Consider the following 12967-nt stretch of genomic DNA (forward strand, 5'->3'; position numbering starts at 1 on the left):
ACTAACCATATATGTCAGATACTCTTAAACTTGATCTAGTTCAGTCTGCATCTGCTTAACTGGCAAGGGGTCAAATCTACTAGAGGATTTTTTTTTTCTTTTTATAGCCAATAATATTTTTGCTATTTCAAAACCAGAATCAGGTTGAAAGACACTTAAGTGCTCATTTTCAAAGCACATAGACACAAAGTTATGTGGAGGGCATTTTCAAACGGGGACGCCCATCTCTGAAGACGTCACCGAGAAGGGGCGGAGCATCCGTATTATCGAAACAAGATGGGCGTCCATCTTATGTTTCGATAATACATAGTAACATAGTAGATGACGGCAGAAAAAGACCTGCACGGTCCATCCAGTCTGCCCAACAAGACAAACATATGTGTAAACCTTACCTTGATTTGTACCTGCCTTATTCAGGGCACAGGACCGTACAAGTCTGCGCAGCAGTACTTCCCGCCTCCCAACACCAGTCCCACCTGCCATCACCGGCTTTGGCACAGACCGTATAAGTCTGCCCTCCACTATCCTCGCCTCCCAACCACCAACCCCTCTTCCCCCCACCTGCTCTGCCACCCAATTTCGGCTAAGCTTCTGAGGATCCATTCCTTCTGCACAGGATTCCTTTATGCATATCCCACGTATGTTTGAATTCCGTTACCGTTTTCATCTCCACCACCTCCCGCGGGAGGGCATTCCAAGCATCCACCACCCTCTCTGTGAAAAAATATTTCCTGACATCTTTCCTGAGGCTGCCCCCCTTCAACCTCATTTCATGTCCTCTCGTTCTACCGCCTTCCCATCTCCGGAAAAGATTTGTTTGCAGATTAATACCTTTCAAATATTTGAACGTCTGTATCATATCACCCCTGTTCCTCCTTTCCTCCAGGGTATACATGTTCAGGTCAGCAAGTCTCTGCTCATACGTCTTGGAACGCAAATCCCGTACCATTCTCGTAGCACCGCTTCCATTTTTTTAACATCCTTCGCAAGGTACGGCCTCCAAAACTGAACACAATACTCCAGGTGGGGTCTGACCAACGACTTGTACAGGGGCATCAACACTTCCTTTCTTCTGCTGATCACACCTCTCTCTATACAGCCTAGCAACCTTCTCACTACAAGCACCGCCTTGTCACACTGTTTCATCGCCTTCAGATCCTCGAATACTATCACCCCAAGATCCCTCTTCCCCTCAGTACCTATCAGATTCTCACCGCCTAACACATAAGTCTCTCTTGGGTTTCTACTCCCTAAGTGCATCACTTTGCATTTCTTCGCATTGAATTTTAATTGCCAAACCTTAGACCATTTTTCTAGCTTCCTCAGATCCTTTTTCATGCTTTCCACTCCCTCCCGGGTGTCCACTCTGTTGCAAATCTTAGTATCATCCGCAAATAGGCAAACTTTACCTTCTAACTCTACGGCAATGTCACTCACAATATATGAACAGAATCGGCCCCAGCCACCGATCCCTAAGGCACTCCACTACTCACCTTTCCCTCCTCCGAGCGAACTCCATTTACCACCACCCTCTGTCGTCTGTCCGTCAACCAGTTCCTAATCCAGTTCACCACTTCGGGAGCTATCTTCAGCCCATCTAGTTTATTTAAGAGCCTCCTGTGAGGAACCGTGTCAAAAGCTTGCTAAAATCTAAGTAGATTACATCTATAGCATGTCGATGATTTAATTCTCCAGTTACCCAATCAAGAATTCAATGAGATTCGTTTGGCACGATTTCCCTCTGGTAAAACCATGTTGTCTCAGATCTTGCAACTTATTGGCTTCCAGGAAATTCACTATCCTTTCCTTCAGCATGGCTTCTATTACTTTTCCAATAACCGAAGTGAGGCTTACCGGCCTGTAGTTTCCAGCTTCTTCCCTATCACCACTTTTGTGAAGAGGGACCACATCCGCCGTTCTCCAATCCTCGGAACCTCTCCCGTCTCCAAGGATTTATTAAACAAATCTTTAAGAGGACCCGCCAGAACCTCTCTGAGCTCCCTCAATATTCTGGGGTGGATACTGTCCGGTCCATGGCTTTGTCCACCTTTAGCTTTCCAAGTTGTTGAATACACACTCTCTTCCGTGAACAGTGCTCTATCCACTCCATTCTCAGGTTTACTTTTGCCAGTCCCTCTCGGTCCTTCTCCAGGATTTTCTTCAGTGAAAACAGAACAAAAGTATCTATTTAGCAAATTGGCTTTTTCTTCATCATTATCTACATAGCGTTTCGCTGTATCTTTTAGTCTCACGGTCGGGGATGCTCAAATCTCAACATTTAGGTCGACCTAAGAGATGGTCGACCTTAGAGATGACGACCTCGGTTTTTGCCGATAATGGAAACCGAGGATGCCCATCTCAGAAACGACCAAATCCAAGGTCCTTTGGTTGTGGGAGGAGCCAGCATTCGTAGTACACTGGTCCCCCTGACATGCCAGGACACCAGCCGGGCACCCTAGGGGGCACTGCAGTGGACTTCACAAATTGCTCCCAGGTGCATAGCTCCCTTTCTTGGGTGCTGAGCCCCCAACCCCCCCCCCCCCAAAACCCACTCCCCACAATGGTACACCACTACCATAGCCCTAAGGGGTGAAGGGGGGCACCTACATGTGGGTACAGTGGGTTTCGGGTGGGTTTTGGAGGGCTCACATTTACCACCACAAGTGTAACGTGGGGGGGGGGGATGGGCCTGGGTCCGCCTGCCTAAAGTGCACTGCACCCACTAAAAACTGCTCCTGGGGACCTGCATACTGCTGTGATGGAGCTGGGTATGACATTTGAGGCTGGCATAGAGGCTGGAAAAAAATGTTTTCTATTTTTTTTTAGGGTGGGAGGGGGTTGGTGACCACTGGGGGAGTATGGGGAGGTCATCCCCGATTCCCTCCGGTGGTCATCTGGTCAGTTCGGGCACCTGGTCATGAAAAAAATTGGATCAAGTAAAGTCGGCCAAATGCTCGTCAGGGATGGCCTTCTTTTTTCCATTATCGGCCGAGGATGCCCATCTCTTTACCTCGCCCCCGTCCCGCCTTCGGTACACTGCTGACACTGCCCCGTGAACTTTGGTTGTCCCCTCGACGGAAAGCAGTTGAGGACGCCCAAAATCGGATTTCGATTATGTCGATTTGGGCGACCCTGAGAGAAGGACTCCCATCTCCCGATTTGTGTCCTCTTTCAATTATTCCGCTGATAGTAACCTGTGTAACTTTGCAAGTCTGTGTGCTTTGAAAATGAGCATCTTAATCTTTCAATCATATACTTCTCTAGCTCAGTCTGCCATAACCAACTATGAAATAAACCAAGTAATAGATGCTGCTCGGGATGAGAATCTTCTAAAATGGTGATCCTTTCCTTGAAAAACTGTCCAGATTCACCACAGGTCAAGAACTCTCACTTGCATGAACCATCTTGCTTTACCCCACCCAAATGTGCCACCAATTTGAAATAGCATTGGCTGACAATCAATCTAAATGACTATCTACTTATTTATAAATTCTCTTAGCTGCTTTTTCCTTATCCTCTGGATTGTGTGTGCTTTGTCAAATTTGCTCAAAATGGCAAGATTGCATTTGAGTAATTTAATACCGGGGTGAGTGGAGGAGTAGCCTAGTGGTTAGTGCAGTGGACTTTGAGCCTGGGGAACTGAGTTCGATTCCCACTGCAGCTCCTTGTGACTCTGGGCAAGTCACTTAACCCTCCATTGCCCCCTGGTACAAATAAGTACCTGAATATATGTAAACCGCTTTGAATGTAGTTGCAAAACCTCAGAAAGGCAGTATATCAAGTCCCATTTCCATTCCATATCATCCTGCATTCTTATATTGAGGAGCATTCTAGAGACTGAATTGTAGCACTAATGGTAATTTTTCACTGCTTTTTTTTTTTTACATTTGTACCCCGCGCTTTCCCACTCATGGTAGGCTCAATGCGGCTTACATGGAGCAATGGAGAGTTAAGTGACTTGCCCAGAGTCACAAGGAGCTGCCTGTGCCTGAAGTGGGAATCGAACTCAGTTCCCCAGGACCAAAGTCCACCACCCTAACCACTAGGCCACTCCTCCACTTTCTCCCAAGGGTTGCTTTTGTATCTCTAAATCACCTCCCTCAAACTACTGTTATCCTTGTAATTTGAGAATAGAGACTTTGCAAAATCTCTGATTAACTGGGATGTTTGGGATGTGGGCAGTGTCATTTTCATTTCAGTGGGAAAAAGTGTATTATATAAACTGATTGTTCAAATATGCAACCAACCCATGCCAGAGGACATACACTCGACCTTATCACACACACAATTTCTGCAGATCAAAACCTAATACTATCAAATACAAAATGGTCAGATATACCACGGTCTGACCACCACAAATTAAACCTAACCCTACAATGGCGAAAAAAAGGGTTTAACCAAAAACAAGAACGCACAACATACACCACGAGAGGCCAAATAGACCAGGTAATTTTCTGGCAATGAATCTACCACAACGAATGGACAGCACAAACGGACTCGATACACTATCTACTAGATTGGGACAAACAGATATAAAAACATATTAGACGAAATAGCACCACTACAAATAAGAACCTCACGAAGACACAACTCGATACCATGTATAATGAAGAAACTGAAAAAACTAAAAACACAAGTTAGGAGGCTAGAACGAGCTTGGACAAAACTAAAGGATGAATACACACACAATGCATGGAAACAAATGCAAAGAAAATACAAAAGTATGCAGCAAGGCAAACCAAAAGGTCTTACTACAAAACCAAAATAGGGACAGACATACAAAGTCACCCATAAACTTTACCAACGCTTAAACAACTTACTGGATACCACACCGGTTACCACAACCAACACTGACACCCATCTGCAGATAAACTGGCCAACTACTTTTAACGAGAAAATGTGAAGCTATGCAATACGCTACCACCGCACACCATCAATATTGAAAAGTTTACTGACTGTCTAGACCCAACCCTGGATGAGTATCCAGCAGACCGAATCTGACAAACTTCGCACTCCTCAATCCTGAAACCGTCACCCAAGCGATTAAAAGATTCACCAAATCCACTGTAAACTGGACATATGTCCTATCAACCTAATAAAATCTGCCCCGCAACGCTTCATAACAGACCTAACTTTACACCTAAACTATTTGTTACAACATGGACTCTTTCCTAAGGACAAAGGTAATATACTGCTCACCTCAATACCTAAAGATTCAAAGAAAAAAAGCAAACGACATCACCAACTACCAACCGGTAGCATCTATCCTCTGGCAGTCAAACTACTGGAAAGCATGGTAACCAAGCAACTCACTGATTACCTGAATAAATTTCCATACTACACGAATCACAATCAGGATTCCGCTCCAACCACAGCACCGAAACAGTACTAATCACTCTTCTAACCAAATTCAAACAAGAAATTACAACCGGCAAAAGTGTACTTCTCCTACAATTTGACACGTCAAGCTGCGTTCGACATGGTCAATCATACAATATTATTAAACATACTAGAATACTTCGGGATCGGTGGAAATGTACTCAGTTGGATCAACGGCTTCGTAACCACAAGATCATACCAGGTGATGGCAAACTCGAACACATCACTACCATGAAACCAGAATGTGGAGTACCCAGGGATCTCCTCTATCACCGACCCTTTTCAACCTAATGATGACCCCACTAGCCAAAGCCCTATCTGACCAAGGCCTTAACCAAGGCTGCAGATGATGTCACGATACACATCCCGTTCAAACATGATCTAACAGAAATCACAAACAAAATCAAACTCAGCCTCCAGATCATGAACTCATAGGCGGATACATTTCAATTAAAACTCAATGCAGAAAAAAACACACTGTCTCATCCTTTCATCTCCACACAATTTGAACAAACCCACACATATAAACACCCTAGACTATGCCCTACCTGTTTCAGACAACCTGAAATTCTCGGTGTTACATTGACCGAAACCTCACACTAGAGAGCCAAGCAAAAAACACTACTAAGAAAATGTTTCACTCAATGTGGAAATTTAAACAAGTAAAACCTTTCTTTCCGAGGGAAATATTCCGCAACCTGGTACAATCATCAATTTGATTAATTTTGTAATAGTTTCTGGTGAGTATTGAACACCCTTCTGGTCACGATGATATAGAATCACTATACAGCAACATTCCACATGTGGATGGCATAGCTGCATGTGGAAGACTCCTAAAAAAATCCACACTGGACCATCAATATTCACCAGAAACTATTACAAAATTAATCAAATTCATTTTAACTCACAACTACTTCCACTTTAACAATGATATCTATCTACAACTAATGGGCAGTGCAATGGGCACCAGGACAGCACCCCAATATGCCAACCTTTTTATGGCTGAGCTGGAAGAGACATTTCTGAATACATACCAGACCAAACCTCTAAAATACTACCGGTACATCTATGGCATTTTTATGATTTGGACGGAGGGGGAAGAACTCTGAAACAATTTTACTATTCCTTCAATACATACCATCCTACAGTCAGATCAAAATTGACTACTCCCCAGAAAAAGTCAATTTTTTGGACACCACAGTCTCAATCAGTGATGGCTGTATACAAACATCTATATACAAGAAACCCACAGACAGATGCAGCTACCTCCACAACTCCAGCTTCCACCCTTCACATACAAAAAGATCCATTATTTACAGCCAAGCCACAAGATACCACCGTATCTGCTCGGACCCAGAGGATAGAGACAGACACCTTGAAACCCTGACTGCATCCTTCAAACAGAAAGGCTACAACCCCAAATAATCTCCAAGAATATTGCCTCCTCTCTCAAAACACCCAGGGAAAATCTGCTACAGTACAAAGAAAAAAAAGCCAACGACAGAATTCCCCTTGTAGTGACATACAACCCAGAGCTGGAGAAACTGAGGAAAATCATAAGAGACCTACAGCCACTACTTCAGGAAGATGAATTACTGAAAGAGATATTCCCATCCCCACCAGTGCTGGCCTTCCGACAGCCACCAAATTTAAAACACAAGCTGAGCAGAAGTAAACTTCCAACACAGATGGAAAAAGAAAAGGGCACGTTCCCGTGTAACACAGCCAGCTGCAAACTATGCCAAAACATTTCACAAGACCCCACAGTCATTCACAAAGGAAAAATATTCAACATAAAGGACTATTTTACATGCTCATCTTCCAATGTGGTATATATCATTCAGTGTAAGAAATGTAACGAAGGATGCTATATTGGAGAAACAGGCCAGATGCTTAAGACAAGATTCAATCTGCACAGACATCACATGAAAATAGCCGGTGCCAGTCAGGCCCCCACCCTATGGGCCAACACTTCACAAGACCAGAACACTGCGCCAGTGATTTCACAGTAAGAATACTGAAAGGTAATTTTAAAACAATACAGGAACGTAAGACCTTTGAAATAAGAATGATTGAATATTTTGACACACAACAAACAGGACTTAATAAGGATCTGGGTTTTCTAACTCATTATAAAACATAAAGCTGTATTTCTCTGTTTATTTCTCTGTTTATTACCCTCCTCTCACCTGCCAACACCCATTCTGTTATAATATCAATGAAATGCTTTGATGTCCCCATGCATACCCCCACCCTCCCACTCTGTCAGAATGTCAAAGTAATGCTTTGATGTTTCTCTCATATATACTATCTGCTATCACATTTGCTTATTTCCAATCTGACGAAGAAGGGCAACCTTCGAAAGCTAATCAAGAAATGTATTAAGTTATGTCCAATAAAAAAGGTATCATCTTATTTTCTTTTCCATGTTTTATTTTGTTTGATTTCTATTGATAACCTTTAAGAGTGACTAACACGGCTACCACACCTCTCTGCATAGTATCAATATATCTTAGAAGCAAATGTTCCGTAGCCAGTTAAGAAATTGAAGCTAAAAGAGAATTGATATTTCAACAAGATAGCAATCAAAGGAAACAAAAACCCTCAAAATCTGCTTTGGTTTGGAATGGCCTTCACATTCCCCAGATTTGAATATTATTTTAAAATCTGTGGGGGAGAGCTCAAAAACTCTTTGCATGCAAGAAGACTTTAGAATATTTCAGAGCAAAAAAATTCTGCAAGAAAAGAATTCCAAAAGCAAGTATAGAAAGACTCTTAATTGATTACAGAAAATGTTTGGAAGCTGTTTTTTTTTTTTTTTCTGGCTGAAAGGAAGTCCAGACTTTTGCAGTTACCATGTTTACTTTTTTGAATCTGTAAAAACTAAACTAAAAAAAAAAAAAAACCTTCAAATAGCCATTATACATTTAAGCGTGACATCTTCAATTTTCACTTATACCATCTAGATGTTCACTTAGAGCTTCTTTTACTAAACCATGCTAGCGATTCAAATGCTGTAAATGAGAGGAAGCCCATTCAATTCCTATGGTTTTCCTCTCATTTGCCACACCTGGAGTCGCTAGCACATTTTAGTAAAAGAGGCCCTTAGGGATTCAATTTAGCCAGATTGCCTAAATGTTTGTATACAGTTGTATACGGGAGAATGTTTTGTGGAATTTGTCACTATCTAGATAGGCCACTATCTGGATAGGCCAAAGCTTTCTCCTATATAGGAACAAGTAAGACCAATGTTAGGAATTTCTCCTGAAATATTTCTTTTAGAAACTTTGAGGTACTTGCATAGAGAGAATGCTGTTCTTACAGCTCTGCTGGCTAGTGGAGAGAGAATCACTCTCACCACTAGATTGAGCAGGAATATGATGAACATTTGTACACCCTAGATCTGAGCAACATTAGTTGAAAACAAAGAGGATGCTCTCTCACTAGACTTACCAGGGGACTTATTGTATTATTAGGATCAGACTGTTCGTTCTTTTCGGGCTCTTTCTTATCTGAGCATTTGTGGGAGTATTCATGAAATAGCATGTTCAGTTGGAGGACTTCTCTCTGTCTCATCACCTCTTCTGCACATAAGTATCTTAGTACCTTTTGATCTCACATATCCAGGGATCATACAGAAAATTCCTAACAAGGTTCCATTTACAGGAATGTAAAGAGCCTAGAGTAGATGTCTTTACTCTGCTGTAGCAAATTCCTTGCATTGTCAAAAAACCTTTTTGTGGTCTATCAGAGCCATCCTTGTCAGCACCACTGGATGATGCCACTTGTGTGGTTTGTTTTATTGTTTATAGAGTACACATGTTACAGGAAAGCAACTTTATTCTAGCTGAGTGAATGGCTTTGAAAATTGCTCTGATAGTAGTCTACGTATGATGGTAAATTATAATTTAGATTATATGGGAACTAGTATAAATTATACAAAACATATATAAGAAAGCCAAAGTGCAAGAATAACATTACTAGACAGGTTTGATTGCATTTTCAAAGCAATATATAGATGTCTGAACTTAAAGCTGCAGCTGTAGCTTTTGAGTCCAATATGAAGATCACAAGTGATATAAAATTTAACACTTCTAGCAGTAATTCAGAATTTAGTTTTTCTTAATTTTTTTACCTTATTCATATACTTTTGCAGGATTGTGGTTATTAACATTTTATTTTTATTTCAGAGGAGCCTACTGATTCATACCATGGAAGTGTCTTGAGTGGGGATGACACTAGCTTATGGTCTGGAGGAACAGATGAAGGTCTGGAATTATCTCAGCGTCTCATGGACCTTGCTGGACAGGAGAGAGAGCCTGAAAATGAAGAGGCTGTTCTTAACATTAGCACCCGATTGCAAGCAGCTGTGGAGAAACTTCTGGAAGCTATCAGTGAAACTAGTAATCAGGTATGATATATCTTCTGACTACAGAAAGTTTCATATAAGGATACTTTTCTGGTATACTACATATATCTGAATATATGTATAAGATGCCTGGAATGCCATTTTTGGGAGTGTTTGGTTTATCTTATGCTGGTGATGTTTTTTTTTTTTTGCTGTGTCTGGAATTGCTTACCTTTGAGGATACTGTACAAAACCAGAAACAGAGTATTTCCCTGTTTGATAAGTGGTCTTGTTTGAATTTTTTGAAGTTGAATAAAATGAAGACTAAAATCTTAGGTTTGGTGATTTTAAATCACTGCATGCCAGGGAATTAACTCTGGACTCAGGTAAAATTTTGAACATTGAAAAAGAAGCAAGGGTTTGGGGAGTTCTTTTGGATTCCAAATTTACACGTGAATCTCAGGTAAATAATTTTGCAAATAAATTCTTTTTTTAAACTACGTCAGCTTAGATTCGGGTAGTGAGGGAGTGTGTGTGTGTGTGGTCCACAGTAGAAACTTGTTTCTGACCCTTTCATGCTTGACTGGTTTGAATTCCACGGAAAAGCGTCACCTGCCTGACAAGTGTGTTGCTGAAAATTATCTACGTTTTTGGTTTTATTAAGAAAGCATCATAATGTATGTAGTTTTGTGCCAGACCCTGTGAAATGGTTAGAAACCAATTGTAGGAAATTACGTCATTTAAAGCAGAGCTTCCCAAATCTATCCTGGGGGACTCCACAGCCAGTCAGATTTCAAGGTATCAATAACGACACATATTATTGTGGATATTGTGAAAATTGTGACTGGCTGTGGACAGACTTGGGAAGCCCTTCCTTAAAATGAGTGGAGGAATGGCCTAATGGTTAGTGTAGCAGGCTTTGATCCTGGCAACCTGGGTTCAATTCCCACTGCAGCTCTTTGTGACCTTTGGCAAGCCACTTAACCCTCCATGGTTCCAGGTACAAAACTTACATTATGAGCCCTCTAGGGACAGAGAACGTAGCTGCATATAGGGCTAATTTCTATATATGGCACCTGAAAAAAAACCTTGCAGTAAAAAAAAATACACCTAGGCGTATTCTCTAAAGTACGCCTAAATTTTATAGAATTGGCTTAAATTTGTACATGGTATATAGAATACACCAAGCGCCTCTCCACACAACCAAATTTGGTTGTGTCCATTTAGGCAATGTTTTACTTGTCATAAATCCCGGTGCCTAAATTAGGCGCAGAGATCGGGTGTATTCTATAATGTGCATAGATTTTTGAAACACCCATGACCTGCCCATTCCACGCCCATAACCATTCCCCCTTTTCAACTATAGAACTTGGAATTTATTTGCATCACGTTACAGAATACACTTAGTGAGTTATGCGTGTAAATTTTAGTGCCAGTTAGTGCTAATTGGTTGTTAGCATCTAGTTAACAGCACTGATTAGCTAGTTAACCATTAAGTTACGCACATTGTTGTAGAATACTCTTTGATTTCCACATGGAAATTAAGGCGTGATATATAGAATTTGGAGGATAATGTGTACAGCACTGTGTATGTCTAGTAGCACTATAGAAATGATTAGTAGTAGTATTAAAATGTTTGTTTGAAAGTGATGCTGTATTAATATAAAGAAGAGCATTGTAATGGCAATAAAGCAAAAGTCTAATTTAAAATGGTTAATTAAAAAAAAAAGATTGAAAGTTAAAATAGGTGAAATGACTGTCTTCTGTCCCTGCCTTGCTTTATAGTATGATTTGATCATCTGTTTGCAGTGGAAATTTTCAGCGAGTAGAAAGCATTGCATTGTTAAGGGGTGATGGCAATCTTTATTTAAATTAAAATACATCTTACTTTTCCAATTTTGGATTAACTGGTTAAAACAAAAGTTTTTTTTTTTCCAAAATATGCATGTTGTACAGTACATTTGTCTTCAATGTTAATGATCTCAAGCTGAACATGCCACCAGAAATTCATCTGCAGTCCTTCATATTGTTGTTGTCTTTGAAATTTTCTTTTTATAAATAGCAAAGTCCCACCAGAACATATTTCCACATTGGTAACTTGCCTAACTATGCGTTAAGATTTTGCATAGCTAAAGAGGAAAGGAGGAAAACTCTTATTTTTAAAAAACCTTTTCTCCTTAAGTCTAAGATAATTTTTCTTTTAGGACAAAAAAGCATTTAGTACTATGACAGTTTTGGTATATTTTCCTGACTTCTGCTCCTCAGGCCAGCTGGGATGGACTGGTTTCTGTAGAGGAACTTGACAGTTTCCCAAGGAGAGTGGAAGGATCTCAGCCATGGAACTATGGTGGCACCCAGTGGCCAGATTATGTATTCACTGTTCCTGGGATAGATGGGTTACACAGGTGTTTAAGAAAAATAAAAAGGGGTGGGGATATAAAACTCCATGTAGTTTTGATTGAAGACTTGTGGCCTTATAGTTCCAGTGTGGATTTTTTCTGATTGAGCCGAAGATTCAAAAAGGAGTATAAGCAAAGAGTACATTTTTTGATTAGCTTTTGAAGGCAATACTTTCTTCTTCAGTTCAGGTTATCAATAGAAATCAAACAAAATAAAACATGGAAAAGAAAATAAGATGATACCTTTTTTAGGGGACATAACGTAATACATTTCTTGATTAGCTTTCGAAGGTTGCCTTTCTTCGTCAGATCGGAAATAAGCAAATGTGCTAGCTGACAGTGTATTTAAGTGAAAACATTCAAGCATTACTATGACAGGGTGGGAGGATGGGGGTGGGTAGGAGGTATGCATGGGGACATCAAAGCATATCATTGATATTCTAACAGGATGGGTGTGGATAGGTGAGGGGTGGAGAGAAATACAGCTTTATGGTTTATAATGGGCTAGGAACCCCAGATCCTTGTTAAGTCGTTTCTGTTGGGTGTTAAAATATTCAATCATTCTGACTTCAAAGGTCTTACGTTCTTGTATGGTTTTAAAGTTACCTTTCAGGATTCTCACTGTGAAGTCACTGGTACAGTGTCCTGGTCCTGTAAAATGCTGACCAACAGGGGTGGGAACCCTACTGGCACCAGTATTGTTCATGTGATGTCTATGTAAATTGAATCTTGTCGTAAGCATCTGGCCTGTTTCTCCAATATAGCATCCTTCGTTACATTTTTTACACTGAATGATATATACCACATTGGAAGATGAGCAAGTGAAAGATTCCTTTATGTT

General features: G+C 40.8%; 1 protein-coding gene across 3 annotated transcripts in view; it reads left to right on the forward strand.

Annotated features, from left to right (window-relative positions):
- AKAP9 (A-kinase anchoring protein 9) overlaps nt 1–12967 on the forward strand; it is a 547514-nt gene that overhangs the window by 242976 nt on the left and 291571 nt on the right. For all 3 annotated transcript variants that reach the window (XM_030200158.1, XM_030200166.1, XM_030200175.1), the window contains one exon: nt 9570–9790. In XM_030200158.1, the coding sequence (XP_030056018.1) occupies nt 9570–9790 (221 nt within the window). The remainder of the gene's footprint in view (nt 1–9569; nt 9791–12967) is intronic.

The sequence above is a fragment of the Microcaecilia unicolor genome, chromosome 1, assembly GCF_901765095.1.
Source record: "Microcaecilia unicolor chromosome 1, aMicUni1.1, whole genome shotgun sequence".
NCBI classification, from domain to species: Eukaryota; Metazoa; Chordata; class Amphibia; order Gymnophiona; family Siphonopidae; genus Microcaecilia; species Microcaecilia unicolor.